Below are 14,520 nucleotides of genomic sequence, written 5' to 3'. Positions count from 1 at the left end.
TCACGAGTGTTCGACCGTTAACTGGCTGGATAGCGGACGCTTTGACCCGTCAAATGCGAGCTGCGAGACCAGCATACGGTGCATTGCTTTTTTTCTGTCCTTACCACTTCGAAATGTGCTAAATTCAAAGAACCTCCGCGTCGACATCCATAGAAGTGCTGATTGCACTGCCAGATAGATGTATCGCCACACGGAACACCAGCTACGTAGACGATTGAAATAGCCTTCCCAGTGAGGCTGATAGACGGTGCTTGTAGCCAGTGCATGCGCGCTGTATTTTGTGTGTGTGTGTGTGTTCTTATATATGTTCTTCGACAGAAAGAAAAAAAAATAACAACCATCAGCGCTGCCTTAGACAAATCACTATGACTTCTCTTAGTGTCTTCTATTGAGCTCCTCAGATGATACCTTGACAGTAAGGGAAACGAAGATCTTACTACCTAACGGCCCCCTAACTGTTACGATTGCGCTACACTGACGGGCCCCCATCACTCTAACGATAATTCTGCGTTGACGGGCCCCATCACCATAGTCACTGCCCTTTTAATTACCCTTACCCCTCCCCCCCCAAAGAAAAAGAAAATGATTACAGGCGTGTTCTTGACTAAACTCCCAAAAGAAACGCACTTGTTCCTATTAGCTGATAATGGTACGTCATTTATCTCCTTAGAGCTTCCGTTTTGTGACAACACGAACACCATCCACGGTGCCTATAATACGATTTCACCGTTTTTGGCAATGTGCCAAAAAAAGCACCCGCGAACGCCGGTATTGCATATAAACTGCGGCATGAGTTTTCGCTTGCACGGCATCGTTGAGTAGCTGTACTCTGTCCCAGCCACATAAGGGGAGTTTTATAACAAAGACAAAGAAAAACCGTCAGCGGCACCTCCTTTAGAAACCACGCGTTGAAAATCCCTGTCCTTCGCGTGCCGTGGCAGTTTACACAAAGTCGAGAGGAGGCGTGCGTGCCAGCAACCTTGAAATCGTACACGCCTATATGAGCTGGTCACCATGGACTTGTTTTTTGCAAGGGCAACCATTGTTGCCGTACTAGGCACAACTTGAACAACTTGGTATATTGCACGCAATGCCACACGACGAGCACGCAAGGACGTCCCTTCTCATCGCTTAATTGTATTAGGAACTTGTATTTTTGCGCGTCCCTGTGTGCGGCCTCTGTAGGTTGCATCAGCCACACACGGTGACCCTTAAAAAGGCAACGAAGGACACGAGTGTGCCGAAAGAACTAAGCCAAGGCTTTTGTAACAAGCCTGCAAGGAAAGTACACGCTTCGCTTTCAAACACGGATTCGAATACGCGGAACAAAAGAGTATGCATTCAAAAGATAGCAGAGTCAACTTCTGCGTTGTGTGATTCGAAGTGCAATTCCTAAGACAAAAGTAGTCATTTTATTTCATGCTGTTAGTTATCGGAACCGTCCCTCTTTTTTTCCTTTTCAAATTTAAAACAGGAAGGTAGCTACTCAAGTCAATGCTGCGAGGCCATAGCACTACAATGAATTAAATTAAGAGCAACACAGCCTGACAAAGTACAGGAAGACGCCAGCATTGGCACGAATACACGCGGCTGTAGAACTTCATAAGAGCTCAGGGGTAAACTATATATATATATATATATATATATATATATATATATATATATATATATATATATATATATATATATATATATATATATATATATATATATATATATATATATATATATATATGTATATATATATATATTGTAATGAATTAACGAATCTGAATAACAGACGTTCTGCTGGCAATGAAGAAGACGACGATGATCGGTGGCTGCAGTAGTAGCTCGCGCACGCCGCTCGCCATTAGCTAGACCTGCCTGATAAAGCATATTTTGCCAAGCTGCGTCTGAACCTTTTTCGACGTACAACATCTCTATTTTAATATATATATATATATATATATATATATATATATATATATATATATATATATCGCAATAAAGAAGGGTGTAAGGCCGGGAGACACGATCTCTCCAATGCTACTCACCGCGTGTTTACAAGAGGTTTTTAGGGCCCTAGATTGGGAAACGTTAAGTATAACAGTTAGGCCGCGTTCATACTGAGCATTCCGGAAGCGGAATGTGCTCCGAATCCGGTTCGGCGTCTGCCGCCAAATCGGTCACCGCGGACCAATAGGAGCGCTAGTCAAGGAATTTTGAAAAAGGGCGGCCAAGCCCTACTCACTTGTTATGCCGCAGTGCACGTAACTGAATGTTGAAACCAACGGGAGTTTAACCTACTCTGTGCCTACTTCGCCTCCGTATTTCGTGAAAGAGGTGACCGAGCTTGCTGTTGGCGTGACAGAGCTTGTTGCGGTCTTGCAGAGCAAAACGAACCCACCAACGCCGCTGGCGTCGGTGGTTTTTCTGCTCTCCGTGCATTACAAGACAGCCACTTGCCAGCAAAGTAAGCAGTACAGTCTTTTCTTGCTTCTTGCGTACGAGAATAGTCGAAGTATACACCAACGGATAGCGTAGTAGCGTTTGCGAGCCGCGACAACAACCGGGTGACAGCGCATCCATCCCGCGTTCGCCCCGTAGTAGATGGCATATTCGGCGGCGCGGGCGCGTCCAGTGGGAACGATGCTGCGTTTCGGCGGCAGGGGAATTTCGGTCGTTGTAGAAAGCGGATGTTTCAGTGTGAACTTGGCATTAAAGGAGAGTATTTTAGTAACCTGCGATTCGCTGATAACATTGCCTAGATGAATTGCCTAGATGAAAATTGCCTAGATGATGACATTGCCTAGATGAAATTGACATTGCCGCTGATGACATTGCCTAGACATTGCCTAGATGATGACATTGCCTAGATGAATTACAGCTCATGATTACAGAACTGGGCACGGAAAACCGTAAAGTAGGTCATAAAATAAATATGCACAAAAATAAAGTAATGCTCAACAGTCTCGGCAGAAAACAGCGCTTTGCGATAGGTGGAAAGACGTTGAAAATTGTAAAGTGATATGTCTACTTAGGACAAGTAGTAACCACGGAGCCGAACTATGAGGGTGAAACAACTAGAAGGATAAGGTTGGGGTGGATCACATTGGGCAAGCATTCTCGAATAATGAATGGTAATGTACCGCCATCCCTCAAAAAGAAGGTGCATAATGGCTGCATCTTGGCGGTACTTAGCTATGGAGCAGAAAACTGGAGGATTTACAAAACGGGTTCAGCTTAAATGAGGACGACGCGGCGAGCGATGGGAAAGAAAATAATAGGTGTAACTTTAAGAGACAAGAAGAGAGCAGAGTGGATTAGGGAACAAACTCGGGTTAAGGATATCACAGTTGAAATTAAGCAGAAGATATATGAACATGGGCCCGGCACGTAGCACGTAGGCAGGATAACCGCTGATCATTAAGGGTAATTGACTGGATTCAAAAGAAGGCAAGCGCACGAGGGGGAGACAGAAAGTTAGGTGGACCGATGAGACTAAGAGGTTCGCAGGTATAACGTAGCAGCTGAAAGCACAATATCGGGTTGATTGGCTCGTCATCGTAAAGGGCGTAGTCAGGCTGATGTTTATGACTACTACTACTACTACTACTACTACTACTACTACTACTACTACTACTACTACTACTACTACTACTACTACTACTACTACTACCACCACTACTACTACTACTACTACTACTACTACTACTAATAATAATAATAATAATAATAATAATAATAATAATAATAATAATAATAATAATAATAATAATAGTCGGTGTCGCCAGAATGTCGCAGCAATGAATGCGAGAGCAACATATATCCGAAAAGTAAAGCTAGCACTTTTAGGAGCAATATTAACTGTAGTAAGCATGCGCTTGCTAGTACCCAAGTTTGGTGCGGCGCGGCCACAATAGATGACCACAACAAGACTCGTGCGTAGTGAAGGCGTTGATATACGAAGTGAGGCTGGCAGTCAACTCATTTAGATCCGATCGCCCCGCCGCGGTGGTCTAGTGGCTAAGGTACTCGGCTGCTGACCCGCAGGTCGCGGGTTCGATTCCCGGCTGCGGCGGCTGCATTTCCGATGGAGGCGGAAATGTTGTAGGCCCGTGTACTCAGATTTGGGTGCACGTTAAAGAACCCCAGGTGGTCAAAATTTCCGGAGCCCTCCACTACGGCGTCTCTCATAATCATATGGTGGTTTTGGGACGTTAAACCCCACAAATCAATCAAACAATTTAGATCCGATCTCACGTAACTCTACAAAATGCTCGTGCTAAGGAACACGGCCACTCCATGTATACTTTTGGCACAGTTTTTTTTTTTTTCGTGTTGAGAGCGCAGCCCGTAAAAGCTCCCGCCTACTGTAGGGGCACAAGGCGCGCGCTGATCGTTTCCGCGATAGCGTGGCAACCATAAGCACCCCCCCCCCCCCCTCTCTTTGCCCCTTGGTCGCTGGCGAGATAAGCGCGCGCGCTGACTAGCCCGACCAGAAAGACGATTCTCGCTCCACAGAAAAAAGATATATATATATATATATATATATATATATATATATATATATATATATATATATATATATATATATATATATACGTGAATGACAGCGGCGGCAGCAAATAAGCAACCGAGAATGTCCATACAATTAATATCATAACAATCATCATCATCATCGTCAAAGCCACTACCGCGTGCACGGGTACACAATGCCAAAAGAGTAACTGAGGCACAGCGACGCGTATGATATTCTGAGGTTGGGTGCACAAGCACTGTCTTCACCAATTTTAATTTCCTGAACTTTCATAGTCAGGAAACAGCTTGTTTTTTTATTTGTTTTTTTGCCTCCTCACTACACATATATAGTACATGGCCCATGGTGAGCGAGCGGTGCAGCCCGCGACCACGATGACAATTTTTTTCCAAGCAAACAACACGGCAAATGACAAGGCCGACGATTAATCTTCGGCACTGGACGAGAAAATTCGCGGACCGTAAAGTGTAATAATAAACGTTTGGCGAATTGGCTGTGGTACGTGCGCGTAAACTGTTCCTCGATGGGATTCCCGACGTTCACCCACGTGCCGATGGCACAAGCAGTGCCGCTGAACAGGATGTTCCGTACCTGTTCACTACTATTACTGCCTTGTTGATCGACATGAACAGAAACTGGTAGAATGCACGCTAAATGCTGAACATGTGGGTCGCATGACGTAAATGGCCGCTATACATTTCACGGGCTGCGAAAATCGAGCGAACCGGAAACCTACCTCAAAACGCTTTTTCTAACATGTCATTTGGGTCTACTATTATAAAATGCGAACAGAAAACGTACACCGTCATCATTATTTTCCTCCATCCATAAAAGAGTGACTGCACATTTTGAACGGAGTATGATCCATTTATCAAAGAGGCAACTAGTCATCATGGCAACGCATCTGGCACATTCATACAGCTTTAGAGCAAATAAATGTTCATGTGAGGGTCTAGGCATCCGTCTTCTCTTTAAAAAAAAAAGACCGCAGTTTTTCGTGCTATAGTTCATCTTTAAACAAAAGCAGCATAACTAAATTATGCGTGCAGTCTATAGACTGCGCACACTGCATGTAAACCGCACTCACGTCTTGGCTTCTCTGAGCGTGGATACGCTACAGAAGCGCTGCACCTGCGTCTGACTGGTGCCGTAGGAGGCGAGCCAGATAAACGTGGTCCCAAGCAGCACGTTCCACAGCGACACCGATGACTGGGTGTCCACCTGCGTACTGCATGGAACAACAAAACAATAGAAACTCGAATAACACCAACATACCGTATACATAAACAAACTGAACAAGGCCACCTCTCTGACATCTTCAAGGACGCCCCTAAAGTCCAACGCTTGTGCTAAAAACAATCTATAAGGTATACACAGAGTCCAAGGCCACATGCAGGGGAAACACACATTTAGTATTCAGGTGTCAATAAATCCCCTTTCCTCAATTCCGTTTCCTTTATACAAAGAATACTTCATTTCCCTTTTAACGTAGGATGAACGGTGTAGTCATACCAGGTTGAATATTATTGAGTTGTTTCCCCTAAATGTGCTTCACCGTTTACATCTGTTTATCCATAGTATCTGCAGCTCCGGAATGGTCATAGTCCGAAAATTCTTAATTCTATGTCACTTTATGGTATGGTGTTTAATCTTAAAATAGACATCACCTCTTGCAGCTGCAGGCGTATATCTGGCGACTGCATTCCTATACGCAAAGATACAGCATTCTTCAAAAGAAACGCTGTCACTGAAAGCACCAGCTTTGTCGTGCTCTGCCAGTACGGTATAGGCAACTCTGACCAACAGAAAGCTTCATATTTAATAGAGAGCTGAGACACGTTCTCGGAAGCAGATACTGTAATACCAGACAGGATTACGATCGCAGGCCTGGCTAGCGCGAACAGCAATAACGTCTAGCACGAGCCACTCCTGTGTAGCCCTGACGACACGGCTGCGGAGCTCTGCGGGATGCACTTCTTCACTACATGCATATAATAATTAAGTGTTGGGGTTTAACGTTCGAGAACCACGATGTAATTACGAGGAACGCCGTAGTGGTGGAGAGCTGCGGAAGTTTTCACCACTTGGAGTTCTTTAACGTTTCCCTAAATCTCGGCACACGGGCCTATTTTCGCCTCCCTCGAAAATGCGGCAGACGCGGCCGGGATTAGAACCCGCGACCTGCGGGTCTGCAGTCGAGCACCATGACCACTAGACGACCCTGGCGGGTCTTCGTTGGGCCTATGTCAACAAAATATAAAAAATCCACTACGAAATACGTGACGTCACTTGCGGAAATTTCGGCGCGACGTTTAAAAACGAGACTTGTAACTACACTTTTTTTTCTCACATTAATAAACCTATGATAGTGAAATTAACGACATCCAAGTTCTGAAAGCACACTTGATTAATCTAAACCGATTCATTATTTGAGTGTAATGTCTTCGCGAAATTCATATCAGCCAAACGCTCCCCGCTGCAGATAGCAGAGAACGCAATAGGTCGGCTAGAAGTGTTGGTGCCAAATGCGGTTACGCATAAAGTGTCGCATTTATTCTTTCAAGGAAGTCACTACAGACGAATGCTCATCTACCGCTCTAAATTGCTTACCACTCCGAGTACCACCACGGGGCGAATGCCTCCAATGTGCTGCTCTCAGCAGCCAGCATTTTACCGTGTTTCCATCTGTAATTCGACGCTCAGATATTAACGGTACGCTGTGTCTATGATGCAGCAGCTTATGGAAGGAAGCTCTAAAGCGTTAAAATCGAGCTGCTACATACATTTTACGTGTACTGAACATGCCGCAAAAAAAAAATGCGCGCACTTACTTTAGAAATTGTATGCGGCCGCCTTCCTTGGCTGTCGTCCACACCTTCTCTATGCTTCCGACCTTCATAACGCCCTGCGATAGAACACCCAAGCAACGCACAACATATATTTACAACGGATATCATAGCTGAAATTAAAAAAAAATGGACATGGGTCGGACATCTAGCGCGTATACAGGATAACCGCTGGTCATTAAGGGTAACTGACTGGATTTCCAGACAAGGCAAGCGGGGTAGGGTGAGACCGAAAGTTAGGTGTGCAGATCAGATTAGGAAATTTGAGGGTGTAAAGTGGCATCAGCAAGCACAGGAGCGAGTTGACTGGCGGAACATGGGAGAGGAATTTGTCCTGCAGTGAACGTAGTCAGGCTGCTGCTGGTGATGATGATATAAAGAATTAATGAAGAATTTTACATATAGCGAGGCTTCAGCAAACGACATGTTCCCTCCGACCCTGTTACCCGTTAATAAATATGAAAAAAAAACAACAAATAAAGCGGCATCAAACTTTGGTTTAGGCCGGTTGCATATTTGGATATTGAGTATTGAAGAACACTACAAAAAACACAAAGATGACCCAAAATACAGAAAAGTTCCTGCTGGCGAAGGTGCACTTGTGTTGGCTGTGCCTTCTTTGTGTCAAATACAGAACCTTCTGACCCAAAGAGATCACAGTAACAGCGATTTCGAACTAATATAATTGAAACATGCAATTGTCAGCCTAAAAACTTCCAATTATAAAGAGACAACATGGTTTCTGTAAAGATTCTTCAGGCGAAAAAATGAGCACGAGCAGAAATATATATCGCGAGGCCAACAGCAGGGTTTCGCGTAGCAACTGCGGGCTCGGCCGACCACACGCGAAGTGACCAGAGTTGGACTTAGAAGCGAGGAAAGCGTTACATCAGGTGGGAAACATCATGTACAGACAGGTCAGGTAATGATTATAAGGTCAAACACAAAACTACTCGGCAATTCATATTAAAACGCCGCACAGTACACACTAATGAGAAGACTTTTTTTTTTCTTAGTATAACGACTACAGTGAGCAAGTGTTCAAGATAACTACGTTATCTCGCTCCTAATCTGGCCGCTAAAGCTAATGTTGCCCCTGATATGGAGTCATGACTAGATAATGTAGTATCGGCCGTATGACGTACCGAAACCACGATACATGTTATTAAGAGGGACGCCGTAGTGGAGGGCTCCGGAAATTTCGACGATCTGTTGTTCTTCAACGTGCACTAACAATGAACAGTAGACGGGCCTATAGTTTTCCGGCTCTATAGAAATTCGCCTTCCACGGCAGGGGTCCAACCCGCGACCTTATGGTGAGCAGCAGAGCACCGTAACGGCTACATCATCGCGGCAAAACTCAAAATTATACAGACGCGAGACAAACTGTATAAACGCCGCAAGTGAAAGTGCATTCCCCAAAACTCTTTAGTTTCAATCTGTGAGTACAGTACATAAAACTGTGCGTGAGTATTGCCATCAAGTGAACAGCGAATCACCGCGCCAAACGGAAGTCTCGATAGGAAGTAGAGGCAGGTGTAATCCGCACGACGAGGACAAGAGTTAACAGCGAAGCAACGAATGGTAATATTCGAACTCCAGGCGTACCAGGACCACGACAAAGGCCAGTCCCAGAACCATGACGCTCATCTGGAATACGTCCGTCCACACGACCGCCTTCATGCCACCCTGCAACAAAAAAAAAAAACAAGAAAAAAACGAGATGAGGCTGGCACGCAACTTACAACTGGGCGATGAAAGGCTCTGAATTGGCGCTAAACATAGCGGCACATATTGTGTCAGTCCACATATTATCAGAGCCAAGGACTCGTACGACACTCATGATAACATGTCCTCGAACGAAAGGTGCGCCGGTGACCCGAAATGTTGCAAAAAATATCACGAGACCTCCGAAGTGTTGGTAGAGGCACGCTATGTGGATTTTTATAAAACAAGGCCACATTAATAGTGTCTTGTAGCCCCCCCCCCCCACCGCTCCTCAATTATCTTTGTTTCTTTTTCGGCGCGGCGAATCAACGGGACCCCTCTCAACCACCAGTTGAAGTATTATCACATCGGAGCGACACTCAGACAGAAGAAAAACAAAACAGTATTAGGAATAAAATGGCAATTACAAAATAAAGGCCTTGACCACCATTTGGCGCGATGCATTTCCGCTTCAATTTCACTCAACTTTTATACACCGCTCAGGGCCGTTTGATAGAGCCTCGACAATGAAGCGACGCTGTTTACACGTAACATTTTATTTTTCCTGCTTCGTTAGCGCTCAGATACAAGAGCAGCGTTATCAACAAGTGGTGCCTCTGTTTGGGTCCACTTGTCCCGCTCGTTCTTTCTCTGTCTTCGCGATATTTCCCGTAGTGAAACCGTACCAGCTGGCTCGATCCCAGGCCATTTTAAAGTTATCAATGACATCATCCGATCGTAAACGAAAGCTGATGCCAGTGCCACAAAAACGGGCGCAAGGCATGCACCGCTGCGAAACCTCGGAGCGGCCGTAAATTTTAACGATGAATTTCAATCGATTTTCTTTTTCTGGTGCATTCGTCAATGTGACACTCTGCGAGTACATACAGTAATTGTAACTTCGGATTCGAGCCTAGAGGTCCCCCTGCGAATGCGAACTCCTGACAGCCCTTGTCGGCAAGAAGTTTAAAGTACCTCGTCTTTCAAAATTTCGGCTTCATACAAAGAATAGGCAAAGGATCCATCGCTCGTGCTTGCCCAAACTGGTCACGTGTGGATTTACCACTTCGCATTAGGCGGGATACAGCGCCTCTTCACTTCGTGGACATTCTGATCCACAGCAGCAGCAGTGTCGTAGCCAGAAGAAATTCCCCCCTTCCTCGAAAAAAAAAGTTTTATACTCCCGCACAGCGAGGTTCTCGAAACAACCCGAATAAACAGGTATTTCGAATAAAACGATTTCGTTATATCGAAGAGTCAGTGTTCTCACAATCACCTGCGACAACATCAAAGCCAAGTACAAAAAAGAGGAAACAAAGCGACGATTGTCTCACGTTGAAAAGCATTTACCTTCAGTGTGTCCTTAATGCTTGCACAGTTTGAGATTTTGTTTTGATTTAATTTATTAAACTCCATTTACAGAAACGCACAACATTGCTGTAAATGGAGGTGGATGAAGGGAAAAAAAGCCACACACACGCAGTATGAAACGATAACGGAAATTTACGGGTTACAGTTTTTTTTTTCTTTGCGAGGAAAATTCAAGAAAACTTACCAGCACAGTATAAAAAGTGCAAATCAATCCGATGAATAGAATAGATGCCCATACAGGTAGGCCCGTCACTTGAAAGAAAAGAAAAGCATGACAGCCATTTTAGTTTCGCACGCTTGATTACGATCAAGAAGTATATTTCAGACAAGTAAAAAATGTTTAGTGCTTTGTCCTGTCACCTTTATTTCAAGAACAAGAAAAGCTGTACTTGCCGAAAAGATGAATTATTTAGAGTTACGGTACAAGGACCTGCACAATAGCCCTGCTACACTTTCAATCAATCATCGAATGACTTTGTTAAAGCACCTTATCCCCTGGCGAATCGACTGACGCAAAAACGTTAGGAATCTTCCAAGTATACGAGCGGAGTTCCAGGGATTTGCCGCACGCTTTTGAAGGGACATTAGAGAAGGAAAATGATTTTACTGTTATTCGTAAATTACGCTTGAAAAATTTCAACACCGGCGCGGTCGCCGCGAGAAGACTCGGAAAAAAGCGAGAAAATTCACGAAAAGAAAATGCGGGTGGCGACGCCACGTTGAAATTTGTACGTCAAATGCAGCGACGCCGTAAATTTTGACAGCGTTTAACTAAAGGCCCACGTAGCTCTCAATAGGTAAAAATGAAGCACATTGTCTGTTCAGGGGGTTAGACACTTAACACACCAAGTTTCGGGAAATTTCGTCGAGCCAATGTCGGCATAATGTGACTAGTATACACATTGAAATTTGTTTCGTCATGCACGCAGATTTAGGCGCGAAATTTAAAAAAAAATGCCACTTTGACCTTGATTTTTCTGCTGTATAATGATTAACTTACGATGGTTTAGTATTATAGACATTAGACTTTTCTGAATACATTTTCTCAATCTGAACGAACGCATTGTTTTCCTTTTATTAGTCATTTTCGCTCCTTTCGTGCAAGCGTGCGTATACAGAAAGGTACTACGCACTGAAGAAGATGTCAAGGAGGCAAGAAGCTTACGCGTTTGTTCGTGGTGGTAGTGGTTAGAAGAGAAAAAAAGGCACCTAATTTCTGCAGCCCGGTATAGATTGATGATTTGATTTGTGGTGTTTAACGTCCCAAAACCGCCATATGATTATGAGAGACGCCGCAGTGGAAGGCTCCGGAAATTTCCACCACCTGGGGTTCTTTAACGTGCACACAAGTCTGAGCACACGGGCCTACAGCATTTCCGCCTCCATCGGAAATGCAGCCGCCGCGGCCGGGATTCGATCCGGCGACCTGCGGGTCAGCAGCCGAGTACCTTAGCCACTAGACCACCGCGGCGGGGCGGCCCGGTATAGGGAGCACGGCGCAGTGCCTGTCTGTTCGTCAGGAAACGTTATGGCCTTGAGCGCTTGCTTTTCTTTCTCTCTCTCTCTCTCTCTCTCTCTCTCTCTTTCTCGCTTTTCTTTTTTAACGAACGATTTACTTCCAGCGTGATCGCGAGCACGCGCGTGGTCACGTGGCGGCCACGGTGTGCAGATCACGATTCTCGCTTTTTATTTACTCTTTTTCATACCATGATGCTGAAACCAACAAGCGAGAGCACATTGTATGTAGTCGAAAAAAGTTTTCAATCAATCAACCTAATTAGATGAATGGCCCGGGACTTTGCGTTTATGACGCGGTCATTCGGGTTTATGACATCACCTGTAGAAGATGGAGCGATCTCTAGCTGACTCATAGAATTAATTGTAAATTCCAGGCCACGCGTGCAGCGCTATATTGTATGGCTCACGTGTTCTCGGAAGCTTCGACTACTGATCGGCAGCGTTTTCTGATCATGCTTCTGAAAAAGCTTTGCAATGACCCTTTAGCAACCAACCTTGGATCATAAGAAGTCTGTAGGGCTTCTCGCCTCTATGTGTATGAATTTAAAACTTATAATTACACGAAGCATATGAATATGAGCAGACACTTACCTGATTCTAACGCGACTGAGGGCCCGTATAGAACGACTCCCATGTATAATAGCTGCAAGAACAACAAGATACGATCGTTTATTTATTGAAAATACTGCAAGCATAAAATGTTGCCAAACCCTATACACAAAACGGTCAACGAACTTCTTTTCTTGTCTACCATCCGATCGATCAGGTCGCACCCGTCCCACTTTCACCCCTTTCGTGCTTACGGTCACATCTATTGCGTACTCTTTTTTTTTTAGACGGAGGCTTGGTTCTTACGCGGAATTATAGTGAACTAGAAGAGATGTTGTGGCATGACCGGCGGCGCGCGCCCGGTTTCCCGGCGCCTCTTTACGCTCTGGACGGCCGCTAGGGTAGCTGGGGGCGCTGCTGCTCCTTTTCATACAGTCATGATTTTCAATGACAACGAAGGTAGTGAGCTTAGAATGCAGCAGGTCACGCTAGAGATAACAGATAAATACAAATATCTGGGCGTATGGATAAACAATGGGACCGAGTACCTGAGGGAACACGAAATATACGTGACGACTAAAGGTAACAGGAATGCAGCAGTGATGAAAAATAGAGCACTGTGGAATTACAATAGGTATAATGTTGTGAGAGGAATATGGAAAGCGGTCATGGTTCCTGGGCTGACGTTCGGCAATGTGGTCTTGTGCATGAGATCAGAAGTTCAAGCAAGATTAGAAATTAAGCAACGTGGAATAGGTAGGCTTGCTTTGGGAGCTCACGGGAATACACCAAATCAGGGAGTACAAGGTGATATGGGATGGACATCATTTGAGGGCAGGGAAGCTAGCAGCAAGATAAAATTTGAGAAGCGATTGAGAGAAATGGGGGAGGAGCGTTGGGCTAGGAAGGTTTTCAGCTACTTGTACATGAAGAATGTCGATACAAAATGGAGGAAGCGAACCAGGAAATTGACTGGTAAATACTTAGAAAACAGCAGGTGGCCAAACCAAAAAGAACTATCGGTTAAGAAGAAAGTGAAGGAAACAGAGACTGACATGTGCTGAATGGGCATGATTAAGAAGTCTGCACTAGAGATCTATCGAACTTTTAAGCAGGAAATTGCCAAGGAAATGATCTATGATAATACTCGGGGTAGTTCTCTACTGTTTGAGGCCAGGACGGGAGTACTGCGAACCAAGACATATCGGGTCAAATACGAAGGGGTAGACACAGTATGGAGTGCGTGTGGAGAGGAAGAAGAAACTGCCGAACACTTGATCATGTTCTGTAAAGGGTTTCACCCTATAGTTCAGGATGATGGCGCAGAGTTTTTCAAAGCACGGGGGTTTAGGGACCGGGAGGGCAAAATAAACTTTAAGCGGGTAGACTTAACTAGAAGGAGGTTATCTGATTGGTGGCTAAAGTCAAGGCACGAGTGAAAATTAAACTCTTCACTGCAAAGTACGAATCCTCAAACTCACTTTTTAAGGGAAAAAATATAGTTTTTGGTTCATTAAGTATTACGGCTTGGTGGCGCTAGCCACCACCCGATCTAAAGCGTACAGCCATATCCATCCATCCATCCATACAGGGAGCCTTTATTTGCGGGCCACCCCAGCGGAGGCGGCGCGCACATACCAGCGCTGACTAAACACGAAATTTTATTTTAACGGAACATTCAGGTGTAAATAAGGAGAATTGCCCATGCGCATCAGATATTGTACATCAACTGCGTGCATCAGATAATGCACCGCTTAAAAGAAAATCGGCGAGAAATGAAAGGGGACGGTTCTTTTTCCCTCTCCCAATGAACTGGCGAAGCTATGCAAGCAAACTCGTCGTGTGAATAGGGATGAAGGCTGCAATATTAATTAAGGATAGTAACCTAATCACAGAGTGTGCTAAACACGTGATATACAGCATACCCTTTACCGTGGAGCGGCATACGCGAGACAAACTGGAAGATGTCTCAACATGCGTCTGCTATAGGATCGTCACAAAAAAAAA

At 44.7% G+C, this 14,520-nt stretch overlaps 1 protein-coding gene across 1 annotated transcript in view; it reads right to left on the bottom strand.

Moving 5' to 3' along the window:
- Nucleotides 1-14,520, bottom strand: part of LOC119172107 (sodium-coupled monocarboxylate transporter 2) — a 127,794-nt gene that overhangs the window by 30,928 nt on the left and 82,346 nt on the right. The window contains exons 3-7 of the mRNA XM_037423099.2: nt 12,556-12,607; nt 10,631-10,698; nt 8,977-9,057; nt 7,354-7,427; nt 5,610-5,750 (exon numbers count right to left, since the gene is read on the bottom strand). Of these exons, the coding sequence (XP_037278996.2) occupies nt 5,610-5,750; nt 7,354-7,427; nt 8,977-9,057; nt 10,631-10,698; nt 12,556-12,607 (416 nt within the window). The remainder of the gene's footprint in view (nt 1-5,609; nt 5,751-7,353; nt 7,428-8,976; nt 9,058-10,630; nt 10,699-12,555; nt 12,608-14,520) is intronic.

Source organism: Rhipicephalus microplus, chromosome 4, assembly GCF_043290135.1.
Source record: "Rhipicephalus microplus isolate Deutch F79 chromosome 4, USDA_Rmic, whole genome shotgun sequence".
NCBI classification, from domain to species: Eukaryota; Metazoa; Arthropoda; class Arachnida; order Ixodida; family Ixodidae; genus Rhipicephalus; species Rhipicephalus microplus.
This window is presented reverse-complemented; position numbering and strand designations above follow the sequence as displayed.